At 36.5% G+C, this 24,663-nt stretch overlaps 1 protein-coding gene across 1 annotated transcript in view; it reads left to right on the top strand.

Moving 5' to 3' along the window:
• Window positions 1-24,663, top strand: part of LUZP2 (leucine zipper protein 2) — a 743,524-nt gene that overhangs the window by 688,339 nt on the left and 30,522 nt on the right. The window contains exon 10 of the mRNA XM_072619311.1: window positions 2,624-2,713. Coding sequence (XP_072475412.1) covers window positions 2,624-2,713 — 90 coding nt within the window. The remainder of the gene's footprint in view (window positions 1-2,623; window positions 2,714-24,663) is intronic.

Genomic DNA, 24,663 nt, shown 5'->3' with positions numbered 1-24,663 from the left:
AGGCTGAACCAATATAATAAAAATGACAATTCTACCTAAGTTAATTTACTTATTCAGTGCCATATAAATCAAACTATCAAATAACTATTTCATAAAACTAGAAAAAATAGTAACAACAACCATCTGGAGGGATAAAAGATCAAGGATATCATGAGAATCAATGAAAAAAAAAATAACTCTGAAGGAAGGCAATGTAGCAGCACCAGATTTCAAAACTATATTACAAAGTGGTAATCATGAAAAAAATCTGGTACTAGCTAAGAAATAAGGTGGTGTATAAATGGAATAGAATAGGTAAACAATACACAGTAGTAAAGTATCAAAGTAATTAAGTGTTTGATGAACTCAAACACCTAACTTTTGGGGTAAGAATTTAATGTTTGACAAAAATCCTAGGAAAATCGGCAAGCTGAATGGAAGAAACTAGGCAGAGACCAACATCTCACCCTGTATACTAAGATTAGCTCAAAATGGATAAGTGATTTAGATATAAAGATGATGACATAAGTAAACTACAGAAGTAAATTAGAGGAGCAGTTATATGGATAAGGAAAGGAATTTTGACTAAACAAGAGATAGAGATGATCATGGGAAATAAATTGGATAATTTTGATTACGTTATTAAAAATCTTTTATATAACCAAAATGAATGCAACCAAAATTAGAAGGGCAAAAGGAAAGTTAAATAGGGGAGCAGGGCTTTTGAAATAAGTTTCTCTCATAAGGGCTTATTTCTCAAATATATAAGAAACTGAACATAACTTATAGTAAAAACCATTCCACAGTAGAAGAATGGTTAAAGAATATGAACAAAATATTTTTAGAAGATGAAATCTATAGTCACATGAATAAATGCTCTAAATTGTTATTGATTAGAGAATGCAACTTAAAATAACTCTGAGGTACCACCTCACTATATCGGATTGGCTATTATGACAAAAAAGAAATATGACAAATGCTGGAGAGGATATGGAAAAATTGGAACACCAATGCACTGTTGGTGGAGTTTTGAAATAGTCTGACTTTTCTGGAAAATAATTGGGAACTATGCCCAAAGGGCTACAAAACTGTATATCCTTTGACCCAGTGATCCTAATACTAGTTCTGTATCCCAAAGAGATCAAAGAAAAAAGAAAAAAATCTATATATTGTTGTTATTTTTGTGGTGACAAAGAACTGGAAATTGAGAGGATATCCATATATATGAATGATTGAAGAAGTTGTAATATATGATTGTGATAGAATACTATTGTACTACAAAAAATGGCAAGCAGGAGGGTTTCAGAAAAATTTGGGAAGACATATGAACTCCTTCAAATTAAAGTGAGCAGAACCAGGAGAATATTGTAACAGTAATGGTGTAATGATGATCAATTGTGGAACCCTTAGTTACTCTGATCAAGACAACGATCCTAGAAAATTTCCGTGATGAAAAATGCACCTCCAGAGAGATAACCAAAGAACTGTAAGCACAGATTGAAGCAAACTTTTTAAGTGTCTCTTCATTTTTTTTTCTTTTTTTGTCTGTTTTTCTTTTTCAACATGGCTCATGAGGAAATATGTTTTCTATAATTTCAGATGTGTAATCAAATTGCTTCCCTTTGCAAGGAAGTGCAAAGGATGGGAAGGAGAGAGAGAATTTGGAACTCAATTAAAAAAAGAATGCTAATTTTAGATGTAATTGGGGAATATTTAAAGAAATAAATAAAAGTATATTTAAAGTATTACTTTGTAAAAATAACATATTAATGAGATTATTTTAAAGTGGATATTCAGGTCCACTTTTTAAAAAATACACTTAAATAATATGATTGTGTATTAGTTCTTGGTATATCTGTCTTATATAGTATGCTAAAATTGCAAGCTCTTTTAAGGTTAGTTGTAGAGTATTTTTCATTTTTGTCTCCCCAAAGCCATGCTCATAGTGGGTGCTTAATGAACTTTTGTTGAATTGAATCATTAAGGAGTCACAAGATTCCTATGAAAGATGTTTACTTTGGTCACAAGTGGTGCTAAGTTCAATACAAATTATAGATGTTTATCAGCGTAATCGGAGCTGAAGTTTCTATGAGATTCAGAAAAAAGCTCTCTAAAATAGAGGAGTTAGCATTCTAAGTTTGGTTCACAAATATGTGTATACAATCTCAATGATGGTTTTTTTGTTTTTTTTTTTTTTTTGCTATATAATCAATTATTACCTGAGTATTTAACATTTTTGGTGAGAGTTATTTTTATTTTAAATTTCATGTTTTTCCCTCCCTCTGCTGCCTTTTTCTACAAATTGAGAAGGCAAGAAATCTGATACCCATTATAAACATAAGATTATGCAAAATATGTTTCCATATTCACCATTGTTGTGGGGGGAAAGCAAGAAAAATAACGGAGAAAAAAATGCTTCAGTTTCCAATTTGAGTGTATCATTTCTCTCTCTGGAGGTGGAACATCATGAAACATGCATCTTTGGAACTGTTGTCAGTTATCAAATTGATCAGAACTGCTGAATCTTTCACATTTTATTATAGTTATATGATCGCTTTTACTGTGAATCTTGTCTTTCTACTCACTTTGGACCAGTTCATATGTCCACTCAGTCTTTCAACTGTCTGTTTTCCTCATTTTCTAGGCTCAACCGACTGTTCTGGAAGACAAAAGGACCCTTCAAGTTGAATCACCAAAAGAAGAAAAGCCAACTGCCAAGTGTGATTCTCCAGATGTAAGATTAATTTATGTAGTATAACCAGAAACAATGCATAAATCCATTATAATTAAATTCATATGATCAAATAACTTTCCATTTGTAGCCACATATAAAAATCTAAACATTTTTTTTCCTTGAGTTCCAAAAAGCAAATGCTTTTATGGCTTAAAATATGTTGATGTTTCCATCAGGAATTAGTAAGCAGAGTTTACAAAGCTTTTGTAGACTCATCTAGTCCAAGAGATGTAATTTCATGATTAGTAGGTTCAGCAATCTGTTTGTTCCCACAGAGATTTAGTTGGAATGCTGCAGATATGTAATGAAGGGCCAAGCTTAGTTATATATTACTCCCAAAAGGCAACAGACAGAACTCCATGTCAGAACTACTTCATTGGAAAAGAAGAATATTAACTTGAAATAACAGGAGTGAATTTTAAAAGCATGGGGTTGTGCCTTCTGCTGCATAATGACCAAGAAACATAGTGAATTCTGAGGATCAGAGGAAGTGAGCAGGATGTTGCAGAGCACTGCAGAGCCTTACTTAGTAAGTTAGAAAGTGATGAGGTGGGAAAGTGTGATGGTTATAGCAATTAAGGTAGTTGGACAAAAGTGAGTGGTCTTCTACTTGATATACATAAAACTTTAAGGAAAGGACCTCTTTTACCCTCTTGGGACTTCATTTTCTTCAGCTTTCAGAACTGTCAGGCTTATGCCATAGGGTTACTCTAAAGATTTAATGAACGTAACAGCACTCCAAAAGCTTTCAAGGGTAATATACATGTAAAGAATGACCAATTTACAAAAAATCAAAATGGCAATTGGACAAGATTATAACATATGACTTAAAAACATAAATTTAATAATCTCCACTTAAAATAAAGGACTCTAAAAGCAATTAACGTGGTTCTAATGAATATTAGGCAGATTCATTAAATAAAGTAATACAACCAATGTCTCCTTTTCACTGATATGGAACATTGACATTTGGCAGATGCTTCTGTTGTTTTAGAACAGACTGGAAGAGATAATCAAGGCTCTGGGTTAGATAATCAGAGGATTACTTTAAAAAACTGCTGTTACTGTACTAGAAGTAGTAATAGGAGTAGGAGTAGGGGTAGTAACATTATAGTAGTTATCATTTGTATCACACTATGTGTGTGCTTGGCATTAAGTCCAAAGTGCTTTACAAGCTCCTTTTGTCCTCACAAGAAACCTGAAAGGTAGAAGATATTATTATCCCCATTAAACAGATGAGGAAATTGGGGCAGACAGAAGTTACAACAGGATAAGGTTCACACAGCTAGTAAGCGTCTGGATTTGAACTCCAAACTTCCTGTCTTCCCTATACTACCTAGCTGCCCTTATATAAAATACCAATAACATTTCTAGATCTATTAGTTTTATTTCATTTAATTATGCTAACTTTTTATAATATATATATTTCATTAAATTTTTCAGAGTTACATTTAGAAAATTTAAGAAAAATAAAAATTTGAGTTCCAGATTCTCTTTAATTCCAGGCTAGCAATATGTTAGCTAGTTTGTTTTTTTAAGCCTTACAGAAAATGAAGCAAATGATGCAGGTGTTGAGACAAGTCACCAGGACACCTGAATTTAAATAGAACCTCCCTCACTTATTGTGACTTGGTCAAGTATCACTCTGGGCCTGATAATTCAGCTCTCAAACGAGAATAATTACACATGCACTATGTTTCTAATGTTAAGATTGTAAAAATAAAATGAGATCATAGATGTAAAAGCACTTTATAACCCTAGAGTTCTATTACAAACATAAATTAAGCAAAAATTTCTGAAGTGTTTAATATCTCAAGGCACATAAATGCAATTTATGATATTGGCTGTGTCAGGAAGCTGTAGGTTCCCGTTATTGGATATTTTCAAAGACAGTTTGAAGAATCAGGGTTTGGACATAGGTTTTATGTTTCAGGTAGACATTGGATTATTTTACGATATTTAAATCTCTTCCAACAATGTTCTCTTTTCAGTACCAGGGCAGGGGGGTAGGACAGCTAATTACAACTAAGGCAGCCAGCACCATGGCCATGGTGAGGGCATGTAGGGAGAGATTTAAGCAAGAGGAAGAACAATTGTCTCCCACTAGTAACTGCTAGACGGATTGCTGTTGTTGAACCTTTGGACAGATTTGTTGTCCATAGAAAGGGACTGAACTAATCTTCTAAGGCACAAGAAAATTATGACTGTTTTTTGTGGTGCTTAGGAAAGTATTTGGCCTTGGTGGTGTTTCAGTATGTTTCCTCCAATATATTAACCAATGAGAAGATATTCTTCAGGTCTGTTTGTCTTGTTGGGATTTTTATTTCTATTAGGCAACTGTATTCTGTATCTATGCTTGGTGCCTTCTAATTGGTTGGTTAACAGGTGAATCAGTGAAATTAAATCTTCTGAACAAAGTTTAACTTGCATTTTTCTAAAGTAATGCTCTAATATTCTATGTCAGCAGTGGCAAATGTATGGCCTACCATACTTTGTCCTAGAATAATCTCAAGTGTGGCTTAATGTAACTGGAAAATATTTAGCAAAATAAAAATATAATAAAGCATAGATAACGTAGGTGCCTGGTTTTCTAAGTCAATATGCAGTCCACAGAGATCCTTATGTATGATTTAGTGTCACCATTTCTTTTGAAAATGGTTCACTAATTGTTAATTTCATTTTCCTTGCCTTGGGAGTCAGTCCTGGGATCAAAAATATCTGAGCTCAATTCTTGTATCAGACATGTTATAGCTGAAGGAGTTTGACTAAGTCACTTAAGCTCTCACATCTTCCAGGAAAACCTCTAAGACTATAAATAACAGAGAAGTTGCTGATCTGTAATTGTGTATGTAGTTTCCACACTAGAAGTTCCTTATACCAAAGTACAAATGTTACCCTATTTGATCCTTGCAGTAATCACTGCTCTACTTCACCAAACTTAATTACTGTTTGGGAACACCAAGCATCCATCTGTGATTCCATAATAATTCAAAAGGATGTCACCTTGGAGAGTAACAGAATTCTAATTACTAGATAGACTGGTGGAGAAGTGAGGCTTTTCTAATGCCCTTCAAGTCTTCATTATGTTTGTATATGACATCTTTTTTTAAATCAGTTTTATTTGTAAATGTGAAATCTTGAATACTTTTATCTTTTGAGATATGATTGGTGGCAATGACAATATTCTATTACCCATTTTACCAAAGTCAGCAATTAGTAATAGAATTGGAAAATAGCATGTCCAAATTGGACAGTAGTAGGTTGCCACAGAGTGGCATCCACGGATTCTCAATTGACTTTGTATATTACCCCTCAATCAGAGTTATGTTCACAATGAGTCTCAGTGTTCTGGTGGAGGTGGTGATCATACTGGTGGGAGGATATGTAAGAAGAACCAGGGTTATTTTGAAATCTAGGATATAGGCTTAGAATGAGTGCCATTGAGTTAATACAGAGATGAATGAGAGCCGTCCTGAAGTTATAGCTTTCTTTTATTTAATAATTTAACAGCACATCTTAAATGTGAATATTCAGACTGATTATGGGCTACAAAGAAATGTATTTGAGAGAAGATCCCAGTAATAAGTAGTGATTTCACTTGCCTTGCACTGACCCCAAATGGTTTCCCACATTAGAATATTGTTATTCTAATCTACAAAAACTGGTATCACACATTTTGTGGTATTAATCTCACTTCAGTTGGAAACACAATGCAGTCTAGGAGAATTTTTCTCCAAGATATCCCATTTCTTCTCTGGAAGGAACGGTTAAATTAGTCGTAGCGGGACTTCCTGGTTTATTACTGCTTTTCCTGTGGGTGTCATCTTAATAAAGCATTGGTTGCATAATACCGAAACAATCTTCCAAGGCACCATCTAAAAAAAAAAAAAAAGAACAAAAACAAGTTAGTTCTCACTTCGGTATTCATTCCTTCTTTTTTAATGCCAATGGATATAAATGATATTCAGGTTCTAGTGCCTTCTATCTAGCACCCAAAAGAAGGAAAATATTTTAGAGTTTTACCTCAAAAATAGAAACAGAGCTATTTCAGACCATTTTACCTTCCCCACAGATTTGCAGCAATTTCCTTAACACTTAGCCATGCTTATGAGACACATTGAGGAGTAACCAACATGCTGGATGACAGAATCTGGATCTGTGAAGATCTCAGCAGGCTCAGATGATGGGCTGAATTTAATAACATGCAATTTAATAGGTACAGGATGCTGAGCTGTTAACATGAGGAACATAATTAAAGCTTGTGGGTACTGCAAGACAGTGACATCGTCCTGTAAGAATAGTCTAATTCCCAGAAACAGCTGAGGCTTGCTTAAAATCCTGAGGCCCAGATTTTAAAAAATCAAGGAGAGAGCTTCTTAGATACAGTGCAGGTGAGAAGAATGAGGAGGACATAGTGTCAGTGCTTGCACAAGGTAGAGTGATATTTTATTACGATAATGCAATGGAAAAATTGCACCTCTCAGCTCCTTTTTGACACTATTTAATTTTTCAGGAACAGCAATCTTTAGATTGATAAAGATAGATCCAAACAAGTAACCAGAAATGACAACTTAGCATAAAAAGGGGATATAAGTAATCTAAAAAGATGAAAACTGATAAGAGTAAATTCAAAGTCCTGTAGGTGAGTTTCTGAAGATTGATTGCACAAGTGACATATTTAGAGGTATAACTCTCAATAAAGTTTATTTTGAAAAGGATATGGAGATTTTATTCACTTGAAAAAAACCTTCTTGTGGTCTCAAGTTGTACTCCATGCATTCAAATCACATCTATAGTGTTATGCCTAATTTAGGAAAGAAAGGAAGAAAAAAAAGAAAGAAAGAAAGAAAGAAAGAAGGAAGGAAGTTAAGAAAGAAGGAAAGAAAGAAAGGATGGAAGAAAGAAAGAAAAAAGGAAGGAAAGAAGGAAGAAAGAAAGAAAAATGAAAAAATGAGGGAGAGAGGAATGGAAAGAAGAATGGAAAATCATATTGAGTGTCTATTATGTGTCAGGTACTGTCGTAAAGACCTTATACATATTATCTCAACTGATCCTTATACCAACCCTGAGAGACAGGTCTTAACATCATCCCCAATTTATAATTGAAGAAATTTAGGTAGACAGGGATAAAGTGACTTGCCGAGGGTCACAGAGCTAGTGAGTGTCAGAGGTTAGTTCTGAACTCAGGTCTTCACTATTCAGACCCAGAACTCTGCACCCTGGCACCACCTGCCTCAATCTCTACACCTCATAGTTAGACTAAAAAAATGTAACACGTATAGAGGAAAGAGGGAGCAGGATGGTGAGGGGTTTACAGATTTAGGTAGATGAAGACAGTGTAAGGAAGCTAGACAAGTGTAGCCTTTGGAAGGAAGTTTAAGAGTAACATGATTACTATCTTCAGGTGTCTGATAAACAATGTTACAGCAGGGAGATTAAGTTTTTTCTGCTTCGGCCGTGATGTTCAAATTAAAAAAAAATGAATATCAATTACTGATGCACATGATCTAGATTCTGGCCACTTGCCTGATTTTTTTATTTTTTATTGTATGGAAGGTAGGGCAAGTTCATTGGTATAGGGACCTTTTAATGTGGAAACTGCATTTACCATAGCAGATTAGCATCTTTTCTGTTATTTTCCAGAATTAGAGTATTTCCTGGAAGCAGTGAGAGGTTAAGTGATCCATGTATTATTATTATTTTTTGACAGCTACTTCACTCTCTTGGGTCATAGAAATTTTTCAGTCCAATAATCTAGATTACACTTGGGGCCATATAATATGGTCACCCATCAATGAAATGTCTGATGGAAGCATTGAGCCCAGATCTTTCTGGTTTCAGGATCAATGTCAGGAAGAACTTATAAACATAAAGGCAAATACAAAGGGAGGAGGGGAGCAAATAAATCTTTTATATCATCTGTTATGTGCCAGGCACTCTGCTAAGTGCTTTACGTATATTACCTCCTTTGATCCATGACGTCCCCCTGGGAAGTAGATGTTGTCATTATCTGTACTTTACACTTGAGGAAACTGAGGCAAACAGAGGTTAAATTATTTGTCCAGGGTCACATTGCCAGTAAGTGTTTTAGGCTGAATCTGAATTCAGTTCTTGATGACCCCAGGCCTATCGCGCTATCCACTGGGCTACCTAGCTGCATCTACAAACTAGAATAAATTACCTCTAGCCACAGTGTGTCCTCTCACTGGAACTCTTGAAGTAGACACTGGAAGGACACGTGTCAGCGATGTTTGTAAGGGGTTTCCTGCTTCAGCCAGAAAGTGGATGCTGTCATTATAAATATTGCTTCTAACTCACAAATGCTATACTTCTATGATGACTAAGAATGACAAGTTGTTCTCATCTGTGAAAGATCATTTGCACTCATTCAGAGATACCTGTGTGGCTTCAGCATCTTGTCAAGTCTTTCCCCCAACAGCCCATCACAATGCTATCACTGCAACTCTTTTTTAAATGTCTTTTTGGGTTCCCTTCTAATGGACTTTGAAAAGTTGAAATGGATCATCAAGTGCTCAGGGCCATATTAAAGGTTCTGTTTGGGGTGTTTTAAAATTACTTTCAGATGACTAGTTATTCTAAGTGGCTTTGGTTCAATAACTGTGCTTAGAAGGAGAGGAGATACCTGTACACTTTCCACTCCCTCCCCCACCATGTAAAGTTCACTATGTTATTTAATAGCATAGCAGGAATTAAAGAAATTGTGCATTTCATTGTAACTTTCACCCAGGGATTAAGACTGAATGCTTAAAGTAAATGGGTTCTGTTATGTTTCTATCTGGCAGGCTTAGAGAGTTAGTGAATATTTAATTTTTGTTAATGTGCTGAGAAAATGAAGAGCTGGGTTCTGAACAATGACTTTTGATGAGCCTGGGGACCTTTCTGGTGGTTTCATACAGTTATGCTCACTTGCGCTGCCTGAGCCCAGACAGGTTTATTCAGCAACAGAACAGCGTTCAGGGACAGCAAGAAAGCAGGAATCTAAGTCTTGGGGTAAAAGACAGAAGCATCAGCAGGCTTTTTAAATCAGAACTGAATGTTGGCAGACATAGTCAAAACCTTCTGTTAACTGTGATATCTAGCATTCATTTTCTGCTGTTTGTCAGGTATTATTGAATTTGAGATGCAGACATCCTATCAAGATGGCAATGGATCAATCATTAGCTGCTGTCCTTAAACTCATGCAATGAGAAAATTTTCTGCCTGACCTATAAGTTCATGAAATAAAGATGATGAAGTCGGGTAGAAAGGACTATTACTAACCTGATATTTGTCAGATCTGAATGCCTTCAAATATTGAAGGGATCTTGAGTCATATGATGTTTGCCTTGGCTGGACTTAGAGACAGAGGACATATGTTCAAGTTTTCTTGTCTAACCTAAGCTACCTACGTGATTGTGGGAATGTCCTTTCACCACCTCATCTTGTTCCTTCATTTGTAAAGTGAAATACTGAATTGGGCTGTCTGTAAGGTCCCGTCCAGCTCCAAAGATCCAGTGTTATGCTGCTAATAAGACATTAATTACATTTCTGTAATGCTTTATGGGATACAAAATGCTTTCCTCATGACACCTGCAAGGAGCAGGAAACATAACTATTATTATCCCTATTGACAGGTAAGAGAATAAGACTGAAAAAAGTAGCAAAGTTTGCCCACCACCATACTGTTGGTATATTCTAGAGATGATATGAGTCCTGTGACTACAAGTCCAATTTGATATACATGCCATTAAGAACAGTGCTTCATAAACTAGTATTACTTACAGGGACTTCAGAGATAATTTAGTTCTTACATCAAGGAAAATTGAAAATCAGACAGAATGAATGGAATATTTTGTTCAGTTCTCAGTACCTTATTTTCAGGAGGATGCCAATATGTCAGAGAGCATCCCAAGAAAGGCACTTACTGTGGTGAAGCACTATGATTCAAACCATAGCCAGACTACTTGAATTAAGTGGGGATGTATATTCTGAACAAAATTTAGGGAGGGGGATGAACATAATAGCTATCTTCAAGTATCTAAGAGTTTAGCCCATACGATGGGCTATAAGGGATGAGATTGATTCTACTTGACCCTAGGGGAAGAACTGGTAGCAATGCGTACAAGCTGCATTGGCAGATATAAGCTTGATATAAGGGGAGGAGGGGGGAAATGATTAATAATTAGTGCTATCTCAAAGTAAAATGAAAATAGTTGGATCTTCTTCATTAGCAATTTTCAAGTGAAGGGTAGAGAATCACTCTTGGAGGAATTGTAGAGGAGATTTTATTCAGGTAGAAGTTGATCTAGCTGGCCAAAAAAGTCCCTTATGAGTAAGATTTTATGAAATTAGCATGCTCTGTCACATAAGAGATAATTAAAAAGGCAGGACTAAAACTCGCATGTCCCTCATTCTCCTCGTTTCATTAACCAACTCAAGCTATTGCTTTGTTTCAGCATCTTATTCTCCAACCCTCGTCATTACTTCTTTTTTTCCCATAAATTCAAGTTCTTCTGAAAAGAAAAGCAACACTGATTGATTGAATACCTTTATCATCCTGATAAGCATTCTTTTGCTCAACAAGACTAATTCATCCAGTTCACATTGGAAGGGGAGGGTGAAACATTGGCCTCAAACATATACACACGCCTGAGTAAGATGGCATTGAGCCACAGCAATTTTTTAAGGATGCTATAACAAAGCTCCAAGCACTTAAAGCTTCCCTTATATTTCTCTAATGCTTTATTGGATACAAAATATTTTCCTCATGACACCTGTGTGGAGTAAGAAACATAACTATTATTATTCCTATTGACAGTAAGAGAATAAAACTGAAAAAAATGTAGTAAGGTTTACCCACCACTATACTGTTGGTATATTCTAAATATGGCATCATCCACAGCCCCCTCCTTCAATGCAGGCCATGGTCTCAGATGGTCAAAAAGATTTCTGGTGGTTTGAATTATGTATTTTATTTTAATCATTCTGTGCTTTTGGAATATTTGTGCTGGGTCCCTAGAGGTTAATTCCATTTCTCTCAGATAGGGAGGTGTAGCATGATTAATACCAAGAGAAAAATAAGATCTACTGGTATGGAACAAGGAAAGCCAATCTCCAGTCATGCTTGGCTGTGATTGGTGGCTACAGTCATCCGAGTGTATTGAGAACCATAGGAGTTCAGAGTAGAAGGAAAGTCAATATTGTTTTTGGAGAAGGGCAGCTTCAGTTTAGTGGGCTGTTAATTCTGAAATAGTTCCTCCTTGGTCTGTGTCCTTCTTCATAACTAGTTTGGCTCCTTAGATTGATCATATGTCACATTCAGATCCAAACCAAAGGTATACCTCTTAAAAGAATGAAAATTTTCTAAATGGCACCACAAACCTTTTGGTAAATTTCATGGACATGTTTGATGAACAGTATCTTGAAGAATGAAGATGTGGGAGATGAGAGAGCAAAGGTACCACCAGAAGTCAAGGTCACTCTAGGAGACTAGGAAACTGACGCATGAGAATTTTTTTTTGATCTGCTCAATCCGAAGCAGAGAAAGACAGAGAGGAAAGCAGACAAAAAGACTCCTAAGAGGGGGAAAATAGCAGCGCATCACTTGACATTGTCAGGATACCGTCAAGAGCAGAGCTGGTGTATCAAAACCAGAACAAAGATGATGACTTCATAAGGGAAGCAATTAAGCTACCTGGAATTTCCATACAAAATTTCAGAAGTCTGGGGTGAAAGACAGCAAAAGATTGGAAGAAATCAGTGAAGCATAAAAATCCTCAATGTTCACCTACTTAAATATTCACTTTCCTTATGTGACAATTCGGCTAAATTGTGTTACTCTGGATTTGTGGCATTTCCATACCCCATAGTAAGTAATTAGTATAATTTGGCCAACACACATAATATTGCTATCTGCCCTGCATGCTTTTGTAGCTAATGTGGCTTTTTGACAGATTGAGTGACATTTTCAAAGAATTGTGATACACACTGAATTTCTTTGGCTGCACTGTATATGCATGTATCTGTAATCATTTTAAGGAAGATGCATTCTTGGCTCATCGAATCCCTAATTTATGGGCCCAGCTGTGTACTCCTCTACTTCTGTATAAAGGGTGAGCTATATGCTGTATCTGTCACATGTTTGCATGCTCTCATCATTCTACATTCTACATTTTTCATCAGACAAATTTTCAGATACAGGTACTTTACTAATCAGGCTGCACATTTAACTAATTGAGATAATGGAAGTAATTTTTAGACCTGTGCCCAGTCTTTGATTGTACTATATTCTTTACCCTAATTTATATTTTCACTTTCATATTTCTCTTATAGCAGCTGAAAGAGAGTTGTTTTAAATAATCAACCCTCCACTACAAATTGGCATGCTAAATCTCTATACATTCTTTCAAACGAACAATTACTTCATTTTTTTCTTATTCATGTGAAAGCAATGAAATAAGCCCTAAATGTGCGTAATTTTCATTTTCTTGAAAGAGGAACATTTCTGATTCTGATTGATAATGAAAGGAGAGACTAGACATTGTTCTGTTAAGGCATTCCATTTGAGAAATCTATAAGCATCTGTGACTATACAGTATATATATATATATATATATACACATACATATATACATATATATGTATATATATATGTATATATATGTATATATATACATATATATAGTATAGATTTTTATAGATGTATGTATGCATATTTATACCTACATAAATGTGTGTATATGCAGATAAGTAGATAGATCATAGATAACATGTACTGCTTTTGTCCATGTATGTCTATTTCTATGATTTCATTATTACAGAGAAATCCCAGTAAGGAAACTTTCTCTACCAATGCCAATCAATTGCTACTATATAATTACCAATTTTACAGAGTTTCCTGGTACACTAAGAACCAAAAGTCACATGTCTTGGATCGCACAGCCAAGTCTTCCTGACTCCAAGTTTGGTTCTCTGTCCACTACTGCTTCATCCCAAGAAGAGGAATAAAGAAAACTGACTTGTGATTAAAAATCAAGCCTCCTGATTCCAAATTCACTGTTCTTAACATAAGGCTATGTCGCATCATTTGAGGGACCTGAAGATTTTTAAGTTTAAAGAAGACATGGTTGGGGGCAGTATGTTTCTAAGAAGCTAACAAAGAGAAACAGTTCGTAATATCTAGCCTCAAGTTTTTGAAAAACTAACATGAATAGGAGAGATTAAATTTATTCAACTTGGTCCCAGAGATCACAACTAGGAGAAATGAATAGAATTTCTATAAAGACATAGTCAAGTTGGATAAGTGGGGGAAAAAAAAGAAAATGCAATCTGAGTTTCCCGTAGGTTACACGTATTGTCTCTGGATGGGTATCCACTCCTTACTAAAGGTCTTCTTTCAAAAGTTGGATAGAAACCACCTATTTGCTATGTGGGAGAAATGTTCCTTCTTAATTGGTAATTAATTGGACTAAAGTTCCTTCGAGGCTCCTCCTAAATCTGACATTGATTCTGTGATGAATATTATATAGGAAATGGTATAAAGATGATTTCATATAGTAAATGAATTGATTAAATTGGTAACAGGAAGATGAAGATCAAATCCCAGTGGACTCATATTAGATATGTTACCCTGGAAAATGTTTTAACCCTTGAGTACCTTAGGCAACTTCTTAGGACTTATCTACTTATAATCACAAACTGTCTGGTGAAAGGAGTTCCCTGCTAAGGATATCTCAGATATTATGACTGGCCAATTCAAATATTGAACTTCATAAATGGCCTCTAGCACTGAGAATGAGTAACAATGCTAGGTCACTGATAAAGAAAGCCAATTTGACTTTCTGTGTTCTCTTCTTTCTTGATACAGCATTAACTAGACAGATACATGGAATGAACTGAAAGCTTCCCATTCTCCAATCCTGTAGTCAGCTGTGTATGTGTACAAGACTAGAGAGAACAGGTTGTGTTGATACAGATGTACCATTGTGTGAGCATATCTACAGCACTGTGTCAAGTTCTGACCACCACATTAATGGAGGGAATCTGACAATGGGTAGCATGTACAGAGGACGATGAATGGGATAGTTAGGAAAATTGAAATGGTCCCATATGTAATGATCTAATAGTTCTTATTGGGGAATGATTTGTATTCTTATGAATTTGATTCAGTTGTCTCTCTGTATAAGGCCTTTATCAGAGAAACTTGCTGTAATTTTTTTCCCCCGGTTTCCTACTTTCCTTCTGATCTTGTCTGTAATGGATCTGTTTGATGCATAGACCTTTTTGTCAAAGGCAGGTATAAGTGGAGCTCTTGCCTCATGGACCTCTGACCACCTCTGTGTTCCATAAACTGCCAGATCCTAGTATACCTGTGTCTGAAGCAGGAAGGAAAGGGAGAAGTTGGAATCTCTTCAATTGTAGTAATGATAAAGGCAGGATGGGTTGTCATGTGGAATAGTGATTAAAACATGTTCTATTTGGTATCTGAGGGCAAGAATGGATGTTGTGTGTAGAAATTGCATTCAAGATAGATTTGTTTTATAGAAGAGGGGAAAAACACCATTCCTACCATTTAATGGTTTAGACGTGGCCTGTCTCATGATTCAGTGAATGTCCTTTTGCTGTAGCTCTTAAGGAAAAAGCTAATTGACTACTGGGAAAATTATGAAAGGGATTCATAGTTTAAATATAGTGTGATAATCTGTAACGTACATTTCCATTAATTCTACACTCCCACAGAATCATTTAATTCAAGGATCACGACCTCCATCAAAGTACCACTTTGTCAGTATAGTTTCTCCCAACTATTCCAGGACATTTCTTATTCCTAATTTTTAATTAATGTGTCTTATTTTGATAGCATCCAAATTATCAAATACATTTTTAAATATATCTGCTGGCCCTGTCTCAGAAAGCCATTATAACCAAGAACTTATAAAAGATATTTTTAAAGAAATTGAGCAAGACATCAGTGGAATCTGACAACATATGTAACATGTAATAATCATAGTCCTACTCCTTCGCAAAGAAAAAGTCAAAGGTCATTTTCTCTTCTCTTCTTCATTATTAAGCTTGATCATAATGATCAAGTCTACATTTTTTTTGACATACAAGTTATTTGTTTGTTTTTTCCATTTCTTGTAATACTTGTCCATTTTGTTTTCCTGGTTTTCCTTCAGTTTCCACCAGTTCGAGGCTTCTGAACTTGCCTAAAATCTTCATAGTCATTATTTCTTGTGCAGCTATTCTACTTTTATGAATATAATATTGTGTCTCCTATTATCATTTCAGTATTTCATATGTATTAGTTTTGTCTGGTCCTTTAATTGAGGAGCCACCCCATACTTTCATTTTATCTTCCATAGCAGTATCTATTCTTATGTAGATGGAATGGGCATCTCCTTCTATGGAGAAAAACAAACAATGGAAACAGAGTTGAGAGAACTGAATTCCACTTGAAACTTGGCTACGTCTCCATGTTACTGCAGAAAAATCCTGAACTCTCTGAGAATCTCTTTGCTATCCAAAAAATAATGGTAGCTGTCTTCCTAACTGCCTACCTCACAATGCTATTTTCAAAAAATCCTTCAAGTGATAGAGATAGGTAAATATAATTTTTATTGATTACAGTATGATCATAGATTTAGAACTGAAATTGGTCATCTAATCCAACCCATCTCTAATCCCATTTATAAAAGACACTGGGTCACAGAGTGGCCCCATTCATTAACATACAAGTAGCAAGTATTAGAACTGGAATTTAAATTTAGATACTCTAACTACAAATGCCACATTCTTTCCAATGTAACATATTGACTCAAGCAGAGTCCTTTAAAGGAGTAGGTGAATGGACTGGAGCCAAGATGGCGGAGTGAAAGCAACGACTCACCTAAGCTCCTGGAAAAACTCCTCTGGATATCTCTGGGGGGAGAGTCTGACCAGACTTTGGAGGTGTAGAATCCAATGGGAGATGGACTTTGACGGATTCGGAGCCCAGGCTGGACTGGAGGGTCCACGGGAGGGATCTGTTCCGGGGGGGTAAGACCCCGGCGCACAGCGCAGTGCGGTCAGAGCGGCAGGGCGGAGGGGACCCGAGGGGCCCGAGAGTGGCGGGCGAGACCAGCGGAGCAGGAGATAAGCCAGGCCCAGCCAACGATATCAGCGCAACAGCCCTTGAAATCTTCAGCCTAAAGACGGGACTTCAGTGGGTCACTACTTGAACATCCAGGAGCTGGGATGGCAGAGTGATCAGTAAGTGCTCTCCCCTCCCCCCCATGACCGTGAGGGAACCATAAAATTCTTCCCCAGATTAATCCTGGATCAGTGGGAACAGCAGAAGGGGGCGGGTGGTCTCATAACACCAGAGGCTGGAGGAGTGGCAAAGGGGGATTCTTCCTACGGTGGCGGAGGCTATCTGGAGGGACAGATGACCCAGGGCAGAGAAAATTCGCACTGAGACCCAGGCAAGCCTCAGAGCCGGGAAACAAGCCCCAGGAGGGGCGGGAACACGCATCAGCTGCTAGGTGTGCCCCAGCCCTCCAGGGGAAAAGGGAAGATTATAGGGAAGCTGGGATCACCATGCCCTGACCTTGCCTTTCCCTCAGGTCAGCTGAGGAGATCTCCTGAGACCAGACCACCCCTCCCACACACCTATCAAGCTAACCCCAGGGTTGATCTGGGAAACAACAACAACAACAACAACAACAACAAAAAGCCTGCTTTTAGCCTAGACAAACATCAACTCAACTTAAAAGATCTGTATCTTCTGACTGAAAGAACCAAAAGCTACAACACTCAGCCAACATCATGAATCGGAAAAAGCAGACGAAAAGTGAAAAAACCATAGAATCTTTCTATAGGGATAAGGACCAAAACACAAACACCAAAGAGGTCAGAGCTGAGACTGTACTTCCCTCTGAAACCTCAGATGGGACTATGAATTTCTCGCAAGCACAACTAGATTATCTGGAACGTCTGAAGAAGGATATAAAAGAAAAACTAGCCAATGATTTTAAAACTATAAAAAAAGAATTCACTGATGAGAACATCAATCTGAAAAAGAAAATTGAAGAAATGGAAAAGGAAGTTCAAAAATTAACTGGAGAGAATAATTCCCTAAAAGGAAGAGTTAATCAAACGGAAAAGGAAACTCAAAACCTAATAGGGAAAATTGATGAGATGGAAAAGGAAACCCAAAACCTAACTGGGAAAATTGGTCTAATGGAAAAAGAAGTACAAAAATTAAATGGAGAAAATAGCTCCTGAAAGGGAAAAATTGGTCAGATGGAAAAGGAGATGCGAAAGCTAACTGAAGAAAACAATACGATGAGGATTAGAATTGGGCAAGTAGAAACTAATGACTCAATGAGGCAACAAGAATCAGTCAAACAAAATCTAAAGAATGAAAAGATAGAAGAAAATGTAAAATATTTAATTGGAAAAACAACTGACCTGGAAAATAGATCCAGGAGAGAAAATCTAAGAATTATTGGCCTGCCAGAAACCCATGATGAAGAAAAGAGTCTGGACAATATCTTCCAGGAAATCATCAAGGAAAACTGCCCAGAAGTACTAGACTCAGAGGGCAAAATAGTCATCGAAAGAATCCACCGTTCCCCACACGAAAGGGATCCCAAACTCAAAACCCCAAGAAATATAGTTGCCAAATTCCAGAGCTATCAAGTGAAGGAGAAAATACTACAAGCAGCCAGAAAGAAACAATTTAAATATCAAGGTCACACAGTGAGGATCACACAGGACCTTGCAGCTTCTACATTAAAAGATCGAAAGAATTGGAACCCAATATTCCATAAGGCAAAGGAGTTGGGACTCCAACCAAGGATCAACTACCCAGCAAAGTTCAGCATAACATTTCAGGCAAGGAGAAAGTCATTCAACGAAATAAGGGATTTCCAGAGCTTCCTGACCAAAACACCAGAACTCAATAGACAATGTGATCTTCAAATGCAGGTCTCCAGAGAATCATAAAAAGGTAAACAGAGGAGAAAAAACAAAAACAAAAACTTGCAACTCAATTAGGGCAATCTGTTTACCTCCCTATAAGGGAAGATGATACCTGTTAATCTTGAGAACTGTGCAGCTATTGTGATAAAAGGGATATATGTAGAGGGAACAGGCATAAAGTAAATGATGTCATGTCAAAAATATGATTTAAGTATGAGAAGGGAATGTAATAGGAGGTGTGGAAAGGGGGAAGCAGAAAATGGCAAATTATATCACAGGAAGAAGTACAAAACTATAGTAGAGGGAAGGAGGGGAGGGAGATGAGCATTGTTTGAGAGGTACTCTCATCTGATTTGTTCAAAGGAGGGAACAATAATCTTAAGTAGATAATCCTAACTAGCTCTATAGGTAGTAGGAGGGGAAGGGGGAAGAAAGGGGAGGGTGGCTAAAAGGGAGGAAAGAAGCAATAAGAGTAAAGGGGACTAAAAGGGAGGGGGGCTAAAAGAAGGAGGGGAAGGCTGCAGGAGGAGGGGGAGAAAAGTGAATACTATTGAGGAGGGGAAGGGAGACGGGAGAGTTAAAAGCACAAATGGTGGGAAAGAGGGTGGAGGGAAATACACAGATTGTAATCATAACTGTGAATGTGAATGGGATGAACTCTCCCATAAAACGGAGACGGATAGCAGAATGGATTAAAAGCCATAATCCAACAATATTCTGCTTACAAGAAACACATTTGAAACGGGGGGATACACATAGGATAAAGGTCAAAGGATGGAGCAGAATATATTGTGCCTCAGCTCATGTAAGAAAGGCAGGAGTAGCAATCCTAATCTCAGACAAAGCAAAAGCAGAAATAGATCTAATCAAAAGGGATAAGGATGGAAACTATATCCTACTAAAAGGCACCATAGACAATGAAGCAATATCATTACTAAACATGTATGCTCCAAGTGGTATAGCATCCAGATTCTTAGAGGAGAGGTTGGGGGAGTTGAAGGAAGAAATTGATAGCAAAACTATACTAGTGGGGGACCTCAACCTCCCCCTCTCTGAACTAGATAAATCCAACCTCAAAATAAACAAGAAAGAGGTTAAGGAGGTAAATAAAACTCTGGATAAGGTAGATATGATAGATCTTTGGAGAAAATTAAATGGGAATAGAAAGGAATATACCTTTTTCTCAGCGGTACATGGAACATTTAAAAAAATTGACCATGTACTAGGACATAAAAATCTCACAATCCAGTGCAGAAAGGTAGAGATAATCAATGCATCCTTTTCAGATCATAATGCATTAAAAATTACATGTAATAAAAGGCCATGGAAAGAGAAACCAAAAATCAATTGGAAACTAAATAATCTAATTCTAAAGAAGGATTGGGTTAAAGAAGAAATCATAGAAACAATCAACAACTTCATTCAAGAGAATGACAATAGTGAGACAACATACCAAAACTTATGGGACACTGCAAAAGCAGTTATTAGGGGAAGTTTTATATCTCTGAATGCTTACATAAATAAAATAGAGAAAGAGGAGATCAATGACTTAGGCTTGCAGTTGAAAAAGCTAGAAAAAGAACAAATTGAAAATCCCCAAGTAAATACTAAATTAGAAATACTGAAAACCAAAAGAGAGATTAATAAAATTGAAATAAAGAAAACTATTGAATTAATAAATAAAACCAATAGTTGGTTTTATGAAAAAACTAATAAAATTGATAAACCTTTGGTTAATCTGATCAAAAAAAAGAAAGAAGAAAACCAAATTACTAACATTAAAAATGAAAGGGGTGAACTCACCTCCAATGAGGAGGAAATTAAAACAATAATTAGAAACTACTTTGCCCAACTTTATGCCCACAAATTCGACAATCTAAACGAGATGGATGAATATTTTAAAAAATACAAATTGCCCAGATTAACAGAAGAGGAAGTTGAATACTTAAACAACCCCATCTCAGAAAAAGAAATTGAACAAGCCATCAATGAACTCCCTAGGAAAAAATCTCCAGGGCCTGATGGATTCACAAGTGAATTCTATCAAACATTTAAAGAACAGTTAATTCCAATACTATATAAACTATTTTTGAAAATTGGGGAAGAAGGAGTCCTCCCAAATTCTTTCTATGATACAAATATGGTTTTGATACCCAAACGAGGAAGAGACAAAACAGAGAAAGAAAATTATAGACCAATTTCCCTAATGAATATAGATGCAAAAATTTTAAATAAGATTTTAGCAAAAAGGAATACAACATCTTATCACGAGATTAATACATTATGATCAGGTAGGATTCATACCAGGACTACAGGGCTGGTTCAATATTAGGAAAACTATTAGCATTATCGATCACATCAACAACAAAGCTAACAAAAACCACATGATTATCTCAATAGATGCAGAAAAAGCTTTTGACAAAATACAACATCCATTCCTACTAAAAACATTGGAGAACGTAGGAATAAAGGGAACTTTCCATAAAATAATAAGCAGTATCTATCTAAAACCTTCAGCAAGCATTATATGCAATGGGGATAAGCTAGATGCATTCCCAATAAGATCAAGGGTGAAACAAGGTTGTCCATTATCACCACTATTATTCAATATGGTACTAGAAATATTAGCTGTAGCAATTAGACAAGATAAAGATATTCAAGGAATTAGAATAGCCAAAGAAGAAGCTAAGTTATCACTCTTTGCAGATGATATGATGATTTACCTAGAGAATCCCAGAGATTCAAGTAAAAAATTACTTGAATTAATAAACAACTTTGGCAAAGTTGCAGGGTACAAAATAAACCCACACAAATCTTCTGCATTCCTATATATTAGCAACAAAGTCCAACAGCAAGAGATAGAAAGAGAAATCCCATTTAAAGTTAGGGTAGACAGTATAAAATACTTAGGAGTCTACCTGCCAAAACAAACCCAGGAACTATATGAACACAATTACAAGACACTTTTTGCACAAATAAAGTCAGATTTAAGTAAGTGGAAAAACATTAGTTGCTCATGGGTAGGCCGTGCTAATATAACAAAAATGACAATTCTACCCAAATTAATATACTTATTTAGTGCCATACCAATTAAACTATCAGACAATTACTTTCTAGAGCTGGACAAAATAATATCAAAATTCATTTTTAAAAACAAAAGGTCCAGAATATCAAAGGGACTAGTGAAAAGAAATGCTTGGGAAGGTGGCCTAGCGCTACCAGACCTCAGACTGTACTATAAAGCAGCAATTATCAAAACCACTTGGTATTGGCTAAGAAACAGAGAGGTAGACAAGTGGAATAGACTTGGCACTCAAGATGCAGTAGGCAAGGAATATAGCAACCTTCTGTTTGATAAACCCAAGGACCCCAGCTTCTGGGATAAGAACTCATTGTTTGACAAAAATTGCTGGGAAAACTGGATAACAGTGTGGTGGAAATTAGGCATAGACCCATACCTGACACCGTACACAAGAATAAAGTCCAAATGGGTACATGATTTAGGTATAAAGATTGATACCATGAATAAACTGGAGAAGCAAGGAATAGTGTATTTATCAGATCTATGGAGAAGGGAAGAATTCTTTACTAAAGGAGAGATAGAATGCATTATGAAATGCAAAATGGATAACTTTGATTACATTAAACTGAGAAGTTTTTGCACAACCAAACCCAATGCAACCAAAATCCGGAGGGATGTAGGAAATTGGGAAAGAATTTTTACAGCTAAGCTCGGGGATAAAGGCCTCGTTTCTAGAATATATAGAGAACTGACCCAAATGTATAATCATACAAGTCATTCCCCAATTGATAAATGGTCAAAGGATATGAACAGGCAATTTTCAGAGGAAGAAATTAAAGCTATCTATAATCATAAGAAAAAATGCTCTAAATCACTATTGGTTAGAGAGATGCAAATCAAAACAACTCTGAGGTACCACATCACACCTATAAGATTGGCAAACATGACAGAACAAGAAAATGATAAATGCTGGAGAGGATGTGGGAGAGTTGGAACACTAATTCATTGTTGGTGGAGCTGTGAGCGCATCCAACCATTCTGGAGAGCAATTTGGAACTATGCCCAAAGGGCTACAAAAATGTGCATACCCTTTGACCCAGCAATATCGCTACTAGGACTATATCCCCAAGAGATCATAAAAATGGGAAAGGGTCCCACATGTACAAAAATATTTATAGCAGCACTCTATGTAGTTGCCAAAAACTGGAAGTCAAGGGGATGTCCATCAATTGGGGAATGGCTGAATAAATTATGGTATATGAATGTAATGGAGTACTATTGTGCCATAAGAAATGATGAACAAGAAGACTTCAGAGAGGCCTGGAAGGACTTATATGACCTGATGCTGAGTGAAAGGAGCAGAACCAGGAGAACTTTATGCACAGCAACAACCACAGTGTGTGAGAGTTTTTTCTGGTAGACTTAGATTTTTGTAATAACACAAGAACTTCTGAAAAAAAAAAAATCCCAATGGTGGACCTCAAGGCAAAATGCCTTCCACACTCAGAGAGAGAAATATGGAAGTCACTCACATAATATAGCAGATCATGTTTGTGTATGTGTATCTGTTTGTGTATCATGTTCTGATTTGTTATACGGAATCTTTCATTTATCTTAGTCTGACTACATAGCATGACTATAGTGAAAATATACTCAATAGGAAAGTATATGTAGAATCTATACAGAATTGTATGCAGTCGTGGGGAGGGAGGGAGGTAGTGGGGGGTGGGTGGGGAGGGATAAAATCGCAATTGTATGGCAGTGATTGTTAAACATTAAAAAAAAAAAAGGAGTAGGTGTGTGTACAAACACACCCATGCACATACACACACACACATGATATGTGTAACATAATTTAAATGCATCTGAATGATCTCATGTATTTTTCCAAATAAAATGACTTAATTTCCTTTCTTTTCTCCCAACTGAACCATCACTTCTGTATTTGAGTAAGGAAAAGCATGGCGAGGAAAGGCAGCATGTTAACAGAATTTTATTTAAGAGTTTTATGTCTATACGTAATGATTTCTACTTGGAAAATGAAATCATAAATAAGCAGGAGTCGAGAGGCAGGAACCTGAGTCTCAACACTGCCTCAATGACTTTGGGAAAGTAATATAACATCTCTGAGTCTCAGTTGACTCATCTAGTAAATGAACTGGTGGGAGTGGACTAAAATTTTCCCCAAGGCACCTTCCAGCTCTTAATGCAAATCTATCTTAGCTTTTCTTCACCATATGCCAAAATTTTGTCTAGCAAGAAAGGTCTGAACTCTAGGACTTGGACCTCAGAGTTTAGGGTTCTCATTTGAACAAGTACTTTTCTGTTTCTGAGATGAGTGCGTGTGTGTGTGTGCGTGTATGTGTGTGTGTGTGTGTGTGTGTGTGTGTGTGTGTTGGCATATATGGACTTTGCTACTTTGAAATGTCAGGGTCTAATCTTTTCTGACACAGGCTCATCATAGAGAATGAAAAAAGGCTCAGACAGAAGCAAATCTCCAATGATAGCTAGTTCGCTATGTGGCGCAGAGTCATCATCACCATCCACACCTTTAAGTATTTTCTATGTTTAGTCCCTCATACAGCTTATATCATAAGACTTCTCCAGGAACACCCAGAACACAAGAAAACACAAAATAGGCACATAGGGAAAAGTCTCTAGAAAGACTCCAGGAGCTACATTGTCCTGCTCTAGACCTCTTGTCTCCTCCTCTTGTTGTCTCTCCAGGATTTGTAGCCACATTTGAAAGACTGGTTTCAGCACAGTTGCTCAGTGGACACTTTCTGATATTCTTTTAGTGTGTGAAATCCTTGAATAGGAATTTTTTACTGGTTGCATTTGTATTTGCAGTAGCTACCATACTGCCTGGAACCTAGTAAGTATTTAATAAATGCTTGTAGATTGGTTAATCAGTGTTCTAACAGTTTCCAGCTAGGCTAGTGACAATAGCTGCTGCCTTCCTGTC

This window comes from Notamacropus eugenii, chromosome 6 (genome assembly GCF_028372415.1).
Source record: "Notamacropus eugenii isolate mMacEug1 chromosome 6, mMacEug1.pri_v2, whole genome shotgun sequence".
Lineage (NCBI taxonomy): Eukaryota > Metazoa > Chordata > Mammalia > Diprotodontia > Macropodidae > Notamacropus > Notamacropus eugenii.
The sequence above is the reverse complement of the archived record's forward strand: the minus strand, read 5'-3'. Positions and strand labels throughout refer to the sequence as shown.